Source organism: Diaporthe citri (assembly GCF_014595645.1).
Source record: "Diaporthe citri strain NFHF-8-4 chromosome Unknown scaffold_2, whole genome shotgun sequence".
Taxonomy (NCBI): Eukaryota; Fungi; Ascomycota; class Sordariomycetes; order Diaporthales; family Diaporthaceae; genus Diaporthe; species Diaporthe citri.
The window spans coordinates 4,736,570-4,754,942 of record NW_025064847.1 but is presented as its reverse complement, the minus strand read 5'-3'; the positions used below and the strand labels follow the sequence as shown (position 1 = coordinate 4,754,942).

General features: G+C 57.6%; 5 protein-coding genes across 5 annotated transcripts; all 5 read right to left on the bottom strand.

Annotated features, from left to right (window-relative positions):
* Positions 1-97: 97 nt before the first annotated feature.
* Positions 98-3,535, bottom strand: INS49_006851 (uncharacterized protein; the record flags this gene model as incomplete). The annotated part of the gene is made up of 2 exons (XM_043167618.1): positions 98-3,347; positions 3,444-3,535. The coding sequence occupies 2 exons, from the start codon at positions 3,533-3,535 to the stop codon at positions 98-100; spliced, it is 3,342 nt and encodes a 1,113-aa protein (XP_043028762.1).
* A 2,133-nt stretch (positions 3,536-5,668) lies between these two features.
* INS49_006850 (uncharacterized protein) lies at positions 5,669-6,189 on the bottom strand (the record flags this gene model as incomplete). The annotated part of the gene is made up of 2 exons (XM_043167617.1): positions 5,669-5,952; positions 6,012-6,189. 2 exons carry the CDS (start codon positions 6,187-6,189, stop codon positions 5,669-5,671), a joined length of 462 nt encoding a protein of 153 aa, XP_043028761.1.
* A 587-nt stretch (positions 6,190-6,776) lies between these two features.
* On the bottom strand, positions 6,777-9,326 carry INS49_006849 (uncharacterized protein; the record flags this gene model as incomplete). Its single annotated transcript, XM_043167616.1, has 2 exons — positions 6,777-6,923; positions 6,999-9,326. The coding sequence occupies 2 exons, from the start codon at positions 9,324-9,326 to the stop codon at positions 6,777-6,779; spliced, it is 2,475 nt and encodes an 824-aa protein (XP_043028760.1).
* Positions 9,327-9,950: 624 nt separating this feature from the next.
* INS49_006848 (uncharacterized protein) lies at positions 9,951-11,056 on the bottom strand (the record flags this gene model as incomplete). Its single annotated transcript, XM_043167615.1, has 2 exons — positions 9,951-10,625; positions 10,685-11,056. 2 exons carry the CDS (start codon positions 11,054-11,056, stop codon positions 9,951-9,953), a joined length of 1,047 nt encoding a protein of 348 aa, XP_043028759.1.
* Positions 11,057-12,312: 1,256 nt separating this feature from the next.
* INS49_006847 (uncharacterized protein) lies at positions 12,313-13,693 on the bottom strand (the record flags this gene model as incomplete). The annotated part of the gene is made up of 2 exons (XM_043167614.1): positions 12,313-13,069; positions 13,209-13,693. The coding sequence occupies 2 exons, from the start codon at positions 13,691-13,693 to the stop codon at positions 12,313-12,315; spliced, it is 1,242 nt and encodes a 413-aa protein (XP_043028758.1).
* Between the last annotated feature and the right edge of the window lie 4,680 nt (positions 13,694-18,373).

Here is an 18,373-nt window from a genome sequence, read left to right as displayed (position 1 = left end):
CTCCTAATGAACAAACAAAAACCCCTTCACATATGTATTGGGGCTTAGAGTTGGCCAACCTCGGGCGAGTCGCATCAGACAAGGGCCGGGGCCGTTTTCAGACCCTCTGGTCTGCAAAGTCAAGAACCTCGCAGTCATCCTCGAAGAATCCGTCCTCGTCTTCGAGGTCTCCGTGGCGGCCCCCGCCTCTTCGGCGCCTGGTGGTTATCACGATCTGTTCCTCATCGTCGACACGTTGCTGGCGCATCACAGACCGTTCCATAGCCGACTGGGGCAACGCACGCACATCGTCTGTCGACATGGTGAACGCTCCCTCATCTCCACTGTGGCGGCGGCCACTATCGATCCTATTCGCAGTAATAGCCTGTCCAAAGGCCCACGCCCCTCCTGGGTTGGTCGCAGACTCCTTCGCAACGGTGGACTTCTGCTTGCGGCGGGGTGGAGTACGGCCTGTTTTGCTGTCCTGGTTAGTGTCAGCGAGTAGAACCGAAGCCGTGGGTAGTTGCGACGAGACCGCGCTCGCTCCCTGCTCGGCGGTGTACTCGTAAAGTGCCACACGCTTGTCGGTGTGGAAGGGCTGGTAGGGTGCAGAGGACTCAATCTCTGCCTGTGGTATCGATGATTCTGCGCTGGCATTCCGTCGCGGTACCTTGGGACGAGCATTGAGTACCATCGTGTTGTTAACAGCATCAACGTCCCTGTCCATCAGGTCCAGATACTCGTCAGGATCGATCAAGCGCTTCACAATAGGACAGATAAGATCGTCAGGGAGCGTCGGGAGCTTGAAGTCTTTGTATCGTCTGAAGCGAGTAGCATTCTGCCTTCCATCGGCAGTCCGCACCTTACGCGGCCGCTGTGGGAAAGTCCGCACCAACCCGTCCCCAAGAACGAACAGCGAGTGGTCCTTACCATTCGCAACTAGTATGACACATGAAGGGCCCGGTGCGTTTGAGCCCAGCGGAAGTGATATGCGGTTGTCACCACTGTGGCGGAATTGATTGATAGCGCTTCCGGTCTTTCCAAGCGAGTGGCTGATACCGGCAGCGATTATCTTCCCGCCGTAGTTGGCATGCCCAACGATTTTTGAGCCGGTCGTTTGAGGCGCGTTCGAGCTGCTGCGGCGAGATCGGTCGATGAGCGGGCGAGCAGCGTCCCAAGCGGAGTTGAACGCTCCGGTAGCAATAGACACGGCAGAACTGCCACCCTCAGAGACGTTCGCAGTTGTCTCCTGCAAGGGGATCCTCCGGCGTGGAGGGGGCCAAACAAAGGCACTTTCTGGCATTTCCAGAATATGAACTGTGCCCCTTTCTGTGACCATGGCTATGCAGTCGCCGCAAGGTTTCATCCATGACACGTCAACGATGCGAGCCACAGTCATTCTCGAGAATCGAGCAATTTGTCGAACTCGAGGCCCACTCGAGAAGCTTTGTCCAGCCGCGGTATGCAGCGGGGAAGATTTCGTGTGCTGGATGCGTAGCAAATCCCATACAATCTGGACATCACCCTTTGGGCTCGCCGTGAATAGCGAGAGCCCATTGGGAGCAAATGACAAGTAACTGCAGCCTGATGTGGCGAATGTTGTGGCTGGGTGTATTGAAGACGAGACCAGCGATGTCTCAACTACAATAGACACGAGGCCAGGCTCTTTTGTGACTGCTGGAGCTGTAGAGCCGTGAGTCGGCGGGAACTGGGGTGGATCTGCTCGAGCGTACGGCGGATTCCAAGTCTGCCCCCCAGGTGGCGAGCGGGGCTGCTGGGACGGCGTTGCGGATTTACTCCAGTAGTTGCTGAAAGCTTGCAGTCCTCGCTCGCCAATCCACTTCGCACCCTGTATCACCTCCTGCGTGGTCTCACGCATCAGTTTATTCATGATGCTGTCTCCAGCTGGCAGGTCGACATCCGAAACGACACTGGGCAGCTGAGGTGGTGTCAACGACAGAAGCCCTGGTGCCTTTCCTTGCACTGGCACTGGTACAGTTGCTCGTAGCGACACCTGCGACGACGGAGCAGCTGGGCAGTAGGCGATCCATCTTCCCTTCAGGGCAATGATGGGAGCCCTCGGCGCTTGACGTTGGACGTTCGCCCGCAATCGCTCAGTCTCTTGTGTCGGGTCTACCAGAGGTTGTTGTATTGTGGTCCACAATTTGCCCACGCATCTGAACTCAATGCCTGGTTCGTGAGGAATGCTCGCTTGACGGTAGATCCAGCTTTCACCAGTCTGCCCTGAAGCGATCACGATGTTCCCACTATCAGCAAGAATCCGAAGTGATCCGCTGGGAAGTGGTGCCTGGAAAATGGGACTCGTGATGGGCACTTTGAGAGGGATCCTAGGGCCCTCGAGCAGAGTCGCTACACGTCTGCTATCCTTTAAAGAGTAGACGTCCACGCTGGTTTGATAGAAGTCGACGGAAGGCGTCCTCATGCCCAAGCCTTCTTTTTGGCCCAAGTCGGTCCCTGCAGGCGACGCTGCCCCGGACCGTTCTTGTCCACTGGCATAGTTGCCATCAACTTTGACTTCGGGGGTGGTGTACGGTAACACAGGCCCATGGACAACGACAGCAACGAGAGGGCTCGGATCAGATGCCTCGCCGGCCAGAGTCCAGGGCAGGATTTTGGCGAAGAACACACCTCCTCGCAGCCCTTTCAGGCTGGCAACAGGGTCGACGCTATTCTTCGTGGCCGAATGTACTTCGAGGCCCCCTTCATAGCCTGTTAGCACGACTGTGTCTTTGCCCCGAGCAGTGGTGCCCTGAAGTCTCGGTAATGTATCGAAACTGAAGGCATAGCCCCTTTCACCAGCCTTCATGCCAGCTGCTTGCCCGAACTCCAGGTCAATATCCGGGGTACCGTAGAAGTGGGCTTGATGCTGGTGTGGAAGCGGCGGGTTGTTAGCGCCCCGCGCGTAGGCGGTCTGAGAGTGCATCGAGCTTCGTCTGTATGAGGCAACCGATGGGGCGTACGCCTCTGATGGCGCATAATGCTGATCCATTTGAAAACTGAGCGGCCGCCTACCTTGAACTGGAGGCGAGGCAGATACGGGCTGGCCGTTGTAAATCGGACGGGGTGAAGCCCATCCACGTGTATCTTCGTAGGAAGACGGCGCAGTGGGCGGTGATTCTCCCATGAGGTTTATCAGGTTCCCCGGTGAGCCTGCCAGGCCCGACACCCCTTTTGTCCATTCGTTCGTGCTCCTTGTGGTGTTTGTCGCGTACGACGTGGCGGAGACGGCATCCAGAAGCGGCGAAGGTGCAGTGTTCCCACTCGAAGGTATGCTGGCAGGTTTCAGGTCTGGGGACTGGACCGGGGATGAGGAGGAGTCTGAAGTAGGCTCCTTGTCCTTGTTGGCACTGTCACCACTTGCAATACGTTAGCAGGAAGCACAGGGAGACGTTCGACAGGGCGCGTTCCAGAGATGGGCCCGCGAGTGGAGGGGCTACACTAACGTGAACTTGCCTGCGGCGTGCTTGGTGACCGCGGCAACGACTCCCCCGCCGCTATCCTTTCCATTTTTCTTGTCCTTCTTTGCGCCTTTCATGGTATCAGCTCCGCCCACGGTGCTCGGAAGGCTGCAGAGTGGACGAAGAGTTGGTGGATGACGGGTGAGGAGGGCCCGAGGGGAGACGAACCAGGCATCCGAATAGGCTTCAAGACCTAGAGCAGTTTCCTGCTCTGGACACGGGCCCGGAACCTTCGCAGGTCAACCACGACGTGGGCGGAAGCTTCTGGTGACCAGCAACAAAGATGGGCGCGTGGCAGGGCTGGATAGGGGGTCACGGGGCGCGATGACGAGAGCGTACGAGGGGTGATATCTGATCGCCAGGGACGGACAGACAGGCGGACAGGAATGACTGATTTAGAACAATGGCCTGTTAAGCGTCCAGAGTCGCGAGTCCGCAGCAAGATGTGGCAAACAAAGGAGTGAAAGTCAGCGGCAGAGACAGCCAGCTGACGTGTTGTATTAGTTGTGTGGAGGATGGCCGTTGCGGTCGTCGTCAAGGTCTAAAACGCCTAGGTAAGGCAAAGGGGGCAGCAAGCAGTCTGAAAGACCAAGGAAGGAAGGACGATAAGTAGGTACAACAAGCAGGTTATCAACACGGAAATAGTAACACCAGCAGCAGGAAACGGACGGAGTGCGTCAGGAGCTCTGGGTGACTCGCAGACGGGCAAATATAGGTATCGTGAATAACAGCAGAACGCGATCTCGTAGGATATGAAGAATAACAGACCGGGTTTGGTTGAATACAGACGGGTGGTGGGCAGACAAGACAGACGAGCAAGGTCCGGAGGGGCAGGCTGGAGTTGTAGTCTCCAGATAGGGTGCGGTGACTCCAAGGCCTCCTTCGTCTAGCAGACTCCCGTTGCCGGCTACCCCAGGCCAGTGAGCCATGACGGGCCTCCAGGGGTCATGGGCATGGGCACTGGCATGGGCATTGTCTTGGAGGGGCTGCTGCAACACCGACGAGGGCGGGCTGGCGGGCAGCAGGCGGGGTGGGCATCCAGGGGCAGGGATCAGGCAGGCACGGCAGGGGTATCTCGTGGAGCCAGAAGCCCCACGGCGTCATCTCAGATGCCCATCGCCCGGGATGGTAGATGTGCATGTAGCCCTTTATCTGTTATCTGGCTGCACGGCACCCAGCTGGACGGAAACAGGCTGGCTCTTTGCCCGTGGTACACGATAGTGCCCTGGACGGTAGGAAACCGTTTCTCCTTCTGGACAAGGCATGTTCCTCTGGGGACAGGAGCATGTGCTGTGGTAGCTGCCCTCAGCCAGCCGAGGTCATGCCGCCATGGCTGAAGCTCAAATCTCACCCAGCTCCCCCATCCATCCATCCATCCATCCCTCCCTCGTCCTCAGCCCGGGGTGAGGGGGAGGGAAGGGCGAGGTTTGGCCTGGCTTCCAGACGTCTACTTGCCTCGTTGCAGGTGGTCCAGCTGCTCAGCTGACCGTCGTCCCAAGACCTGGACTCGGTAGCTCGGGGGCCGAACCCTGGGGTTAGCGACGGGGATGAATTGGGCACCTGGGCGAAGTGACCGCCTTTGTGTGACCGGCTGCTGATCATCGATGAGCCTCCTCTGCGTCTATCCACGTATACTAGTGTCCTGTCGTAACGCATACCGACGGTGTGAGCGAGAGAGGCAGAGAGAGGGAGACCCCAACAGGACCGTGCGCAGGGTGCTCGCTAATCACCGTCTAGTTGTCCGCTCTGGTACAATATGATGCCATCCCAAGGCCCCCTCTTGGTAACATGGCTGAATGGTCATCGTACCTACATGCTTGGAGGGGCAATGCCAGGCGCTTCCGGCGCCTGCCGTGGTCACACTGCTTCCGGACCCCCGCCTGACGCGTTTCCCCCCTGCTGTTGGGGGTGATCAGATCCGGCAAGGTGTAGACATGTAACAATCAAGGTCGATAAGAGAGCCACTCAACACCATGGACAGCAGCGCGAGGATAACCAGTTGCTAGTCATGCCCACACTACGTAATGCCTACCACCTGGTATTGATCCTGGAGCTGGCCTACAAGTCCATTGATGGCAAAAATTGCCCATGAGAACCTGGCCGGCATATGCGCCATCCAGCGATGCACCAGCCGCACACATTGGGCACCTTGGTGGTCCAGAGTTCGCCCCCTTTCACTCAATCGATTGGTTGACTGACCAATGGATCAATCACCTCTGGAGGTAGACACGATAGTATGCAAACTTCCACTCGCCATTCCCAGCCGCCCGCCTCAGCCTTGCGCGCCCGGCCCAGTCCACCTTGGTCTCCTCCCCATCCGCGCTGCCCTTAAGCCTGTAGACGACATCCCCGTACAGCATGAGCTCAACCTCCTCCTCGCCGCCGCCGCTTCCCTCCTCGTTGGCCCCGCCGAATTCCGCCGGGAAAACCTGGTACACCGTGTGCCTGCGGGCCTGCACCTTCTCCCACATGCCCTCGCGCACCTTGAGGATGTCTTTTTCTGTTATTAGCTGCCTGTTCGGCTCGTAACGGTCAGGGTCAGGCCAAACTCACCCGTCTTCCCCGACGCCTCCTGCAGCGCCATCACGAGCGTCGCGTCGTCGCGGAAGAAGTCGAGCCACTCCTGGTTCTTGCCCGGCGTGTCCGACACCCCGTAGAACTTGGTGATGAACTCCTTGACGCCGGCGTCGACCTGCACGTTGGTCGGGTACGCGGGGCTGTAGTTCGACATTTTGTCGGTGGGTGTGTGCGGATCGCCTGGAAATGTTGATACCGAGTGAAATTTTACTTGATTTCTCTGGGACTCCAGAATGGTACTATACCTACCTACGAGGTGTTTTGTAGTTTGAGTGTCACGGTCTATCTACCGTTGTAAATGTAGCGAGGGCACGGGCCGATGCGCTCGCAGGTGAGGGCAGTACCCGACGAGTTTGGATCCGCAATGAAGTCACTGTGAATCCAAGAAACTTCACGATTGCATACTACTATATGACCCTTATGCAATCTTCAGGTGGTCATTGTATTACTACAGTTTGGAATTTTTTTTTTTCTTCTCCTTTTCCTGTTGGGCTATGCAACACGCTGCATCACTCTCGTCGGCTACCAAAACACTCGAAGCCTCCAAAATTCGAGACTCGTCCAGAGTCAGCCAGGAGAATGAAACCCCTTCATCATTCCGTATGATCGCGGTCTTCAAGTCTCTGTCTCCATGATCCCTGGACGCCAACCTTGCACCAAACCAACGAGACCAATGTGCATCCTTCTTCAATGAATGGGGGAGCCAAGATGGACGTCCGGGAGCTTCAGCTTGCCACGCTTCTAGCGCTTCGACGCTCTCTTACCTCCCTCGCGTCCCTCCCCGTCCATCCCAAGCGAAACCCGACACTCTGGGCAGTACCACAACTTAGGTAGGTTCTTCTCCGTCTTGAGGCCGAGACACTCGAGATGGAACCACTCGTAAGGACACTGTCGGCCATCGTCAGCTCATGCTCTTGTCTCTTGTCCCAGACAAGTGATATTCAGAGAAGGGACTTGACTTACATCGACGTTCTCACAGAGCACCATGGTCCCGAAGCTGACGCGGTTGCAAACACAATACCTCTGCTCCTGGGGGTCGATGACGTTCCCATCCTCGTCCACTTCTACTTCCGCCTCCGCCTCAGCAGACGCCTGACCTGCGCCGCGGTCGTCCTTCTTCCGCGCAGCACCACGCTTCGACTTCTTCGGCGCTGCCTTGCGCTTCGTTATAGCGCTGTTGCCGCCCGAGTTCGTCCGGCTGATGATGCCCGGCGCGGGTCTCTTAGTCCTCTTGCTGGGCTGTCTCACCGATGACATCGGCTCGGGGGCGGGGGTGTTCCGCGCCGTGCTGGCGCGACGGGGCCTATCCGCCGCCAGCCCCGCCGGCTGGCCAGCATCCTGACCTTGTTGACCACGTGAAGAGGGCCGGCGCGATGATGACTCCGGGCCAGGGGTCGTTACCGACGGTGTATTTCCACGGGAACCTGACGTCTTGATGGGAGGTAGGGCAGCCGCCTTCTCTTTGGCTTGGTTCTTAGCTTCTCTCGCTCGAGTCTCCCTTCCGGGCGGCACGATTGGGGTCGTGGACTTGATGGGAGACTGAGGACCGTCATCTGCCGGAGCTTTAGTCGGCACAATAGTCGTCGTCGTACTAGCATCAGCACTGGGAGCGGGTGACACAGCAGTAGACTTCGTTCCCACCGTGATGATGGACTGCTCCTGGCCGGGTGGCATCGGGATGGGCACGGGAGTCGTCGACTGTGGAATCTGCGAGCCGCCAGGTGTCAACTGTGGAGGCGGCACAGAAGTCTGTTGGGAGCGAGGCAGGTTGATATGCGGTGGGATGGGGACTGGTGTCTCGGTCTTTGACCGCTTCAAGCTTGCTGTGTCTGGCTTCTCAGCATCGGCCTCTGTGACAGAATCCCTCTTGCGTTTCTTCTGTTGTTGTCTTTTGCTACTAGCAGCCTTGGCTGGAGTTTGCTCAGAAGAGGACTGCGGTTGCTGGAAAGAGACCTGAAAGTTCCTAGCCATCAGAGCAAACCTTCTCGCCGACTCCTCGGCCTCCTTGGCCGCAATATCAGACATGCGATCCTTCTTGATTTTCTTGGCCTTGTTCAGTTCATGACCGCGGTTGGTGAGGTTCCTATCCTCGGCAGCAATCGCGGAATCCAGAGTGACGGCTCCCATTGGAAGGTGCTCGGAGCCCGTGGCATCGTCGACGATGGGCTGAGGGAGTGTCGTCTCGAACGGCCGGCCCTCGTCCTCCGCCTGCTTCTTAGCAGTCGCCCAGCCGTCATAACCACGTCCGAGGGTCTTCAGCTCCTTGTGGATCATCGTCTCACTAGGCACCCACGAAGAATTCTTCTTCATCCTCTTCCTCAATTTCGAAAGCTCCCATTGCGTAAGCTGTAACCATGGCGCGTCCTCGCTGCCAACGACCGCATTCTCCGGTGGCGGAACCAAAGGTGCCGAGCGGCTGGGCAGCCCAGCAGGTGTATTTGCCGTGCCGGCGTTCTGCGCTTGCGAGGCCTTCTGGGTCCTCGGCTTCGGGGTCTTGGACGTCTTTTCGATCACCTTCCTGCCGCCGCGCGGCTTCTGGCTACCGCCACGCGCCGCTGGGGTCCGCCGAGAGACAGCAAGCTCCTCCTCTTCGTCCTCGTCCTCGCTACTCTCACTCTCATCGCTGTTTGTATCGTAGCCGACATCGTAAGGCGCAAGGACATCGCCAGGGACAGTAATCCTGGGGCCACGGGGTCGGCGCCCCTTGTCGGCGCCAGCGGGCTGGCGTTTCGCCCCGCGGGTGATGAGGGGCGATCTCGTCGTCGCGACGGGGCTCCTCTGCATGTCGTCGGCAGGATATTTCTCCAGCATATTGCGCAGCTTTGCGTGTATCAAGGTCAGCCTGTTGACGTGCCTGTTCACGTTCTCCGCCATCCGTACGGCCTCGGCGTGCGAGTAGACGCGCGACGTTAGCACGCGGTTGAGCTCCTCAGATATGTCGGCCCTCAGCTGCACGGGCTGAGGCTTCTCCTCTGGTGCCAGGCCTGGGAGCTGGCCCCATTGTCTTGCAAGCTCGTGCAGCTTGAGGGAGGCGCGTGAGTGGTGTTGGTCGAGCGTGCCGATCAGGGTGAGCGACCGCATTACGTCCGCAGGCAGGTGTTCCGTAAACTCCAGGAAGTCGGTGACGGTCGCTTGCGCATCGGGGTCGGCGCGCTCATCGAGGGCTCTAAGGCTGCCATTGTTGATCGAGTCGAGCGACTCAATTGCTTCGTGCATGGGGGACGCCTTTTGTCGAGGGGAGAGCTGCTCCTCCTCTTCGATGTCTGCAACACCACCTTCGACGGCGCTCATCTTGGTGGTCTAAAACTTCGGCGCGGTTGTCTTGTGGGGTCTGAACCTCGTGTGCGTTTCTGGCATTCATTTGGGTTACGCTGAGCTGACGATGAGCTCAAAATGGTGATGGCGCATCGCGTTTGCGCGTTGAGGAGCCAAGGTAACAAACAGCTGCAGCTTCTCCTGGTTTCGTTTGGAAGTAACGCCTATTACGAGATTGGGAGCTTCCGACATGTGAAGTGGAAGGCGCTTGGACCAGATTCGTTAGCGTGCCCAGCCATGCACCAACGCAGATATATGCACTAACACGGCAGATGCAGGTACAGATGCAGCTATCGAGCTTTAGGCTCCCTTCCTCACCCATTCAACTGTAGAAATAAGACTGTTTTAGAATCCAATTGCAGGGCCAGAGGGAGACACCCGCTTTCAAATTTGGTTTAGAAAGGAGACAGTGATCTGTACAACTGTAAAAACCTCCTGTGCTATGCCCCTGTTTGATCTATGTCAGCCGAACTTGGTGATTTACATGGCTCAAAATGAAAGCTGGCCCAGTCCTGTCCTCTCTCTTCACAGGTCTTGCTTGCATCAATGCCTTCCCAGTGCCTTTCCCCACTGGAGACCCTATGCATATTTGACTACGTCTTACACGTCTCCAACAGCGCCCAAGCCAACGCCTGTGAAGAAGGCTGCAGCGACCCAGATAGATGCATAGATTGCTGCTCCAGTGGCCTCCACTCCACTAATGGTGAGGGCGCCTTGGAGGGTCGTATTAATGCCAGTCACAAGCATGAGCGCAATTGTTCTGGCAACGCAGACCTTTGTCTGCGTCGTGTATCCCCAGATATTCCACCAAATCGTCTCACCCAAGCTGGCGGTGACTGGGTCAAACTGCGCTGCCTTCTCGTCCGCCTCAGTCCGGCCAGTCGCAGCAAGTGGAGTGAAGATGAAGCTGCGCGCAGCCATGCCGGAAGCCACAGCCAAGGCCGTAGCGAGCGGTGATACGTAGATGGCAGTGGCGCTGTGGAGTGGCTCGACAGTGGGGATGCCGATGAAGTACAGGACCAGGGTGCCGGGCAGGAAGGTCTTGTAGGAGATGAAGAGCACAACGCTGTATATGAAGCTGGCGAGGAGCGTGCTCAGGACCTGGATCGGCTTATCGGCGATGATCTCGCGGTTGGGAGTCGAGGACGAGGACTTGTGCGCGGCCGAGAGCGGGCGCAGGAGCAGGAAGGGCACGAAGCTGGCAATCACATCGACGGCGAGGCCCGCGATCGCTGTCTTTGGGCTCACTTTGTAGAATGCAGCCATGAGGTAGAACTATCGCGCCGGTTAGTCTTGGCTCTCAAAACACCGGGTGCCGATGCGCGCAAACTTACAGTGGGGCTGTGCGAGAGCAGATTCAGCGCCGCGAGGTCGATCGAGTCGAAGTTCGCGAACCATCCCAGTGCCAGCTCCGTCAGCCTCCACGCCGTCATGATGCCTAGTTCGCGCGGCGTCTCCAGCGTGCGCATCACAGTGGCCAGCTCGCCCTTGGTGAACTCGTTGATGAAGGAGTAGCCCAGCGACGAGATGGAGAAGCTCAGGATAGCCACGAGCGGGAACTGCAGCACCCGTGGCAGCGTGGACCTTCGCTCAGCAGGCGCAGCGGCGCTCTCGGGCTTGGTCACGGCGACGGCCTGCGCGGAGGAGGAGCTGGGCCCCTCGCCTGCATCCGTGTTGACTGCATCGACCTGCTTGGCTGAAGACATTGCGCTTGCGCTCCGCGGGCAGACGGATGTTGTGGGTACCGCAGAGCGGCGAGTTCGCGTAGCACTGTGGGGAGAAGAGGAAAAAGAAAACTGAAGCTGCCGCTAAGCCGGAGCTTGAGATATGAGTCGTCAAGTCTTGGTGGCCAGGGCTGAAGTGGCGTTGTGCATGGAGGGAAAGAAAAAAGCCAGGTCGCAGAGTCTCGAGAGCTTCTCCAAGCTCTGCGGCTCAAAAAGCCTGGAGCAATTTGGCAGGGGGCCGCACGTTGCGAGGGGAAACCAACTCCTGCCCCACTATGATCTCAGTTAAGGCACACAAGCTGCAGCTCTGCGGAAGCTTCCACAGCCCGTCTGCTAGCCGCTGTAGCTACCTAGGTAGGTGGACTGGCGAACTCTGCCTTCTCCCAGTGCACGTTGCGCCTCCGAATCTCCAACGAATCCAGCAAATCAGGGCGCCATTGCCTTCTTCACGTCATTATCATTTCATCAGCCTCTCTTTCTCAAGGAGTCGGCGATTGATTGATGCTCAGTCTTTGTCTTGTTCTCTGGTCGTCATGACGGCAGGCATTCGCTGTTTGTCGCGAGTGCGCATGACTTGAGCTCACGAAGTATCCACAGCTCATCAAAACGGAAAGGTTCCATTGCGCGGAGAATTTCTGGGCGAAGATTCTGCAAAAGGACCCTGAATTCTTCCTCTATACCTAGGCTTTCTGCTCCGTTCCCTTTTCTTCCTCTCCTTCCTTTCACTATATAGCGTTTGCCTACTTTTGCCCACAGCACGCAAGCCTGAACAAGAGGCTATGAGAGCATTGTTTTACAGTCTCTTTACGTCGCAGCTTGTTGCTCTTCACTCCTTCCACGACTCGGCAGCACATCCTCGCATGTCAATGATGGCACACCATTATGATGTTGACGTCCGGTTTGCTTGGCAATGGACTGTTCCATTTGTTTGTTACTGACAGGGGACCTCCGCTCGACGCTCCCACAGGCTGGCCCTCACTTTAACCTCGTTGGGTTCTGCCCCGTTACGACTCGTCCAAGTCGTCTATGAGGTCTCCCAACTCTTCGGTGCTGAGGACCACCGCGGCGGAGCGAAGCGTCCACGAATATTGCTTATATAGGTGAATACACAAAGGAGAACGACAACGATACCCGCCAGAACTCCACACCTGCCTTACTCCTTTCCCAGCTGGTTCCCGAACTGCAGGCCGTGGTAAATCAAATGCAAACGAAGAGGACTCGGTAATTCTGGCTGAAGGTTACTCCTCCATGCGCCCGAAGAAGCCGTCGTTAACATCATATTCGTCGCTGCGGGCCCGGGACCGAGCATCGTCGTCATTGTCGCCGTACTCCATCTTGACATCTTCGCTGCCCCGGCGCCTGTCACCGCGGGTGAAACTTTCTGGCGCCTGATTGGGGAAGCTACTGAGGAACGGCGATTGCCCGAGGGAATCCTGCCCGAGGAAATGCGCCGGGATCGGAGGGACCGCAGGCACGCCGTCGTGCATCTGGCCGGCTTGGGAGCCACTGTTGCTGTTGTAGCTGCAGCTCAACATGGCGACCCTGCTGGCCAGGTTGTTCGCGTCGCCGGAGACGCTCAGACCAGAAGGTGGAGGGCTTGGTTCCAGGTACTGATGGCCGAACCCTGCGCCGAATGGCACACTCGTTGCATATGAGCTTTCCGAGGGGGCGGCGTATAGCGACCGAGAGATCCCGCTTCGGAAGTTGTCGCCACCGAACGGCGAGGTGGGGGAGAACTGATACTTGACAGCTTCCGTGGAGGAGTGGAACCCCTCCATATGGGGCGGCGGCGTGGTATTTACAGAGCTGCGGCCGTCCACCTGCTCGGACGACCCACCAGAAACGGACGGCGATGTCTCACGCGCAGAGTCCGGAGGGCTGGGCGGCTGGTCATTCATAGCAACTAGAACAGAGGCAGCTTCCAGGAGCTGCACCTGCTGGTGCTTGGATATGAGGAGCTTGGAAGTGTAAGACCATTCCGGCGTGTGTTCCCACCTGAGCAAAGAACGAGTCAACAAACATTGTCCTCCTTGCATCTCAACGGCAGAGGGTGGTCCCGGCAATTGGCCCGCCGTGTACGGTCAGGGGGAGGATCGTTGCAGGAGTGGGAGAGGGAGAAGACAGGGGCACAAACAAATGCTTGGTCAGGCAACTGCTATGCTTGTATCCCTTCCCGCAGTGTTCGCAGCGAAGTTCAGGTCGGTTGAACCTCCGACCTTCCTTCGCCTGGGGCTGGCCGTCGCTAGCCCTCCGAACGCGATCTTTCTGCAAGGCGTCCCCTTCTTCGGGCGACGCATTCTCCTGGTCATCAATGGCGCTGTCCTGGTGTTCCGGCTTGACCTCCGCGTTCAGAAACTTGTGGGCGGGCATGCTGGCGGGTGGAGAGACCATGCCGCCAGCTCCGGACTTTGACATCCGCCGGGCGCCGATGTTGATGGGCAGGGACGGAACCTTGGTGTTCATGTCTCCGATTGCGGCAGCAGCAGCCGCAGCAGCGACAATGTTTGCGTTGCTATTTGTGACACTCTTGCGGCGTGCTACGCGATGAGCGGTATTAAGCGGCCCCGTGATGACCGTGTGCGAGTTCGTGCGAGAGTGTGATTGTCGTGTAGAGTTCATTCCCGTCAAAGAATTGGAGGAGAGCGACGGTCGGTGAGTCAATGGTCTCGAGGTTTGTACGATGTCCTAGATTTTGATGAACACGGAGATCAGCGGTCGTGAACATGGGGCAGCTTTCGGAGCTAGCAGGCATTATCATCTGCAATTGATGTTGATCTACCTTGGAGGAGGCCATTGCCGATGTTGCCGATCTCAGTCCCGAGAATGCCACATAAAAAGTCGTGATTCCTTTGTCAGAGTCCAAGGCAACCTCTTGGTTTCGCGGTCAGAAACAGTAGGTGGCCAATTGAGCCGTCGTGTCGTGTCGTGTTGTGTTGGCTGGTGGCGTGGCTGCGCGAATATTTTTTGGGGAGTTGAAGACAGCTCAGCGTGGTGGGTAACAAATCGATCGCGGATCGGGAAAAAGTCGAGGCAGTTCAGAAGGTGCGGTGCTGTGAATTTTTGTTTTTGGCGATCCCTTTTTTTGCCCCTGCTTGGTCGGTGCTGCTTCGGAACGTGTGGCTTGGTCCAAAAAGTGTCCAGGTGACAAGAATACAGTGCTTCCAAGAAAGGGTACCTCCTGGTCCGCCGAGCTTGCTTCTCTCCAAAACCCGGCTCAAGGAACAAAGGTAAGTGAGGGATCGGATGCCTGGAACTTGGAAAGAGACGGGTCGAGGGGGTGTGGGCTCGCGAATAAGCGCTACCGCCAGGCTATCGACACGCAGCTTAGGAGGAACAGAAGGCACCAGAAGCGGAGCCGGATCCTGATGGGGGAGAGAGAGGGAGTAACCTGGGTAGGTAGACAGATAGATAGGCTGAGACTAAGAGAGAGAGCTGGAGAAGCTGAGGAGCTAGAACGGCTTTGTGGGCTCGAGACGGACACCGTTTGAGAGGAGTTGGGGGGTCCCAAGCGGCTGCTACCTGGAGAACCTTGGAATGTACAGTTGGGAGGTACAGGTAAACTTTCGTTTCCCTGCGGGTTTAGGTAACGCTTGATGCAGCCGAGATAGCAGGGTTGTTTTGGTCACGACCGGACGAGGGAGCGCGTTGATTCTGGAGCGAGCAGAAAGCAGAAGCAGATAGGCCGTAGAGCCAGTATGGAGTAGCGAAGTGGTACCAGCGGCAACAAGTCGGGAAGGAATGTACTGAATTGTTCGAGGATTGGGGGAGACTGAGGAAAGAGAAGAAGAAAAAAAAGTTGTCGATCCTACAGCAACGGCGAGGGAGCAAAAAAATAATTTGGGACCTTGCGAATCTGGATCCTGGATTCTGGATGCAAGGAGAACAAGAGAGACGACGCACTGCATTGCCAGCCAGCCCGCGCAGTGCCAGCAGCGGGAACACGATGCGTACCTGCCTGGCCTGCTGGGTACTATGGTACATCGTAGGCGCAAGCTGGCTGTGCAGCCACGCACCTTCCAATCATCCCGACGCCTGCGAGCTCATGAGACGCCCAGCAGATCAACGAGGGTGGGTGGGGTGTTTCCGTAAAAGGGGGTAACCCTGGAGCGAGGGTCTGGAGCTCGCAACTCCTGATGGACAACCACACACTTCGTACCGCGATACCCACCTGGCCCACGCACTTGCCCGCGCGCGACGGAGTACCTTGTACCTGGGCAGGCCCGGCGGTCATTGACAAGTTGGATGACCTGGCGGATCAGGCCCGGGCGACGAACGAGGAACGTGTGACATTCGACAATTTGCTGCTACCGCCGGCCAGCCAGCCAGCTCTTACTAGCAGGACAGAAACGGTCAGGGGGATGCCCCGACGGACCTGCCTCCTTCGCGCTGTTTCTCCAGCAGGACTCATTGGGCATTCAGAGATTCCGACACACTGAATCATGTTGGTGGTCCTGCCAACTCATTCCAGGCAATCTGCTTGGTGGTCACCTGTGCGCTGTGCTCTGGTCGACCACACCATCTCCTGCGCCTAGCCTGCTGCAGCGAGATACCATGCCCAGTACCACCATCTCGATACCACCATGGCAGCATGGGTTTGGCAGGGGAGGGAGCTGCTGCTGCTGCGGCCAGGGAGAGCTCCAGTCTCGAGCAGTCTCGAGCCCCGTCTGCTGCACTGCGAGGTCGAGTTGACCGTGCCAACAAACTCTCTAGGCGGTAGCTGGGCGCGCTTGGTTCTAACGATAGACCGCCATATACCGTGCACCGTCCTGACGATACATAATACACCTACTGTAGTTCACAGCAGGTTGTCTGTGCCTCCGGACAGTCATGGCAGGGCTCTCTGCCCCCTCCCCAGAAATGGGTACAAGGGTGACAGCTCTATCCTAAATGGTACGTACATAGTGCTGTACACAGCAGTCACCTGCAGGTCTAGTGGGCCGATGGTGTATCGTGAGTGGGGTGGATCGACAGGAAGAGGAGCGGGGGAGGGGTGCCGGGGTGCTTGAGAGAAGCTCATGAGGTGGGATTCAGCAATGCTGCTGTCGAACCCATGCCCAGTCTCGTGTAGACAAAGTAGGAACGCGAAAAGTTGGTTGTGATCCTGAGGACTGCTCTGAATCAGAGTCGAATACATTGAGGGCAACTTTCTGTGAGCGGCCAAGTTCTGGCCACATCACGACACTAGGACAATCTCTCGCCGTACTCGGCCATCAGTTGGCAGTTCAGTCTGTCAGTCCCCCTCTTAGCGAAGTCATGCATGAAGAGCTACCCAGGAGCACTTTGTGCCTTGACAAATGAGAGCACAATATCTGGTCTCTGTTCCCTACCTCGCGTGTCGAATGACAACGCCCGCTGCTGCTGTGTCCCCAGCTCCATCCGAGAGCTGCGGTTGCACACAGTACAGGGCAGGTCAACGCATAACCCCCAGGCTCTTCCATCGGACGGGAAAGTGTTATGCCGGGTCTCTATCGGTTGCGACGGCGTCAAAGACGGCTTGCCCAGCCAGCTGGAAGTGTCCATGCCTCGAAGCCGAAGTCACGGAGAATCAGTTTGAATACGTAATATAACTGGGAGCGAGTCTCGATGCAGCACCGCATGGTCTCTCTGGTCTCGAACAAGAAGCCCTTGGCATCCTCCGTCGAGCTCCCTCCGCGGTCAGACCGGTTCTCCGCAAAGGGGCACAGAAGACGGCATTGGTGATCAGTGACTAGGTCCACTTGTGTCAAGTTGGTATGAAACGGCCCCGACAGCCGGTTTCCCCTCCTCTGCATTGAGTTCTGTGCCTGACAATCAAACAAACCTGCCAAATGAATTAACTGCTCTCCGATCCGCCCTGCCACGGCAGCTCGACCAATAGGCCTCGCGCTCGAGGGCTCGTTTCAATTGAACTGGAGGCCGAATTCTACTACTTCAATCTTCACCACAGCCAATGACAGCTTCCTTCCCAGCACACCTGCCGGTTCTGGCCCCTAGCGCTCCAGGTCAAGTGAGGAGTCGCCCGGCGGGGGCATGCTGTCCGTATACGAAAGGCTGACCCGTGGCCATGCGTGCTACGGCGTCTGGACGGCCTAATAACAAAGGATTTGAGGCAATACCCAACAGGGCGTGTACAGGCGCTCGTCCTATCCAGTACCATTGTGGTGTAGGCTCAATGCTGATCCCTCGAGATCAGGTCCCCCAACTGCCTCAACGCACCCCTCCTTTGTCACACCATCCGGAGAATAACAGCGCCCGCCCACGTAGGTACACAAATAAAGTCGAGGTCTGGACTTGCCGATTCAAGGACCAGGTATATAGAAGGGTGGCCTGGATATCGACCGGCCAAAGGATCGCCAGCACTTCGGGCCTCATTGGGAAAAGACAGCTTGGACGGGCATCTGGGGGTGATTGTAGAAGGGCAGGGCAGCATGACCACCAATTTTTTAATTCGAGTCGCCAAATACTGGCGAGAGACCATGTGAGGAGCAGGCGTTTCCGCCACACCATCAGACAATTGTCAGCCCTGGCGGCGGGCGTCTCGCTCACCGTGCGGACGCGTTGCAGTCTGGTGGGGAAGTGGAAAAGGAGGCAGGCCAACGCTAACACACCGTACAGTCAAAGAAAAATATGGCGCCAGCGTGGCCACCGTTGTCCCGGATGGTGAAGGCATGTTGTTTCGCTGACTTGCGTCCTTGCCCTGCTTGCCCCCGGCCGAGGCTTGGAAACACCCGATATGTCAGTTTCGTTTTTTTGCTTCTTGGGCCAAGGACCGGTCTCTACAGCGTAATGCAGCTAGCCGGGACGCTGTGTGCCCCTCTGCTCGCACGATGACGTGCCTCTCGGAAGGTTCACGATACCCGCGTCGCCACACCTGGGGTAACACATAGACGAGTCCCTCGTGGCACCTGGCCGGCGTGGAGCCGGTCCCTTCTGGAGAAATGCGGACGCCTGGACTCTTTCACGATGGACTCTGGCACCAAGTGGGTTCGCCGCCAGGTCCTGTGAGGTGCGCCTCCAGAGGTTGGCCCAGCAGATGACGTCTCAATGATGGAGGCAGCTGACCCGCCCAGCCCACAACTCCGGACGGCGGGGGGCTTGCTGCTGCTGCTGCTGTCCAGTGCTGTTTTCGAATCCTTCTGCGACGGTAGCGGTGCTCAACCCTTGCAAGTGCAGTAAGAGGCCAGGTAATACACAACAATCCTACTGAAGTGCAGCCAACGTTTCTACTGCTGCCAGCACTGTGGTGCTGCCACACGACGCGCAGTAGCCCGCCCAGGCATGTAGTACGCCACCGTAGGGCGGGATTGCGTGGCTCTCAGC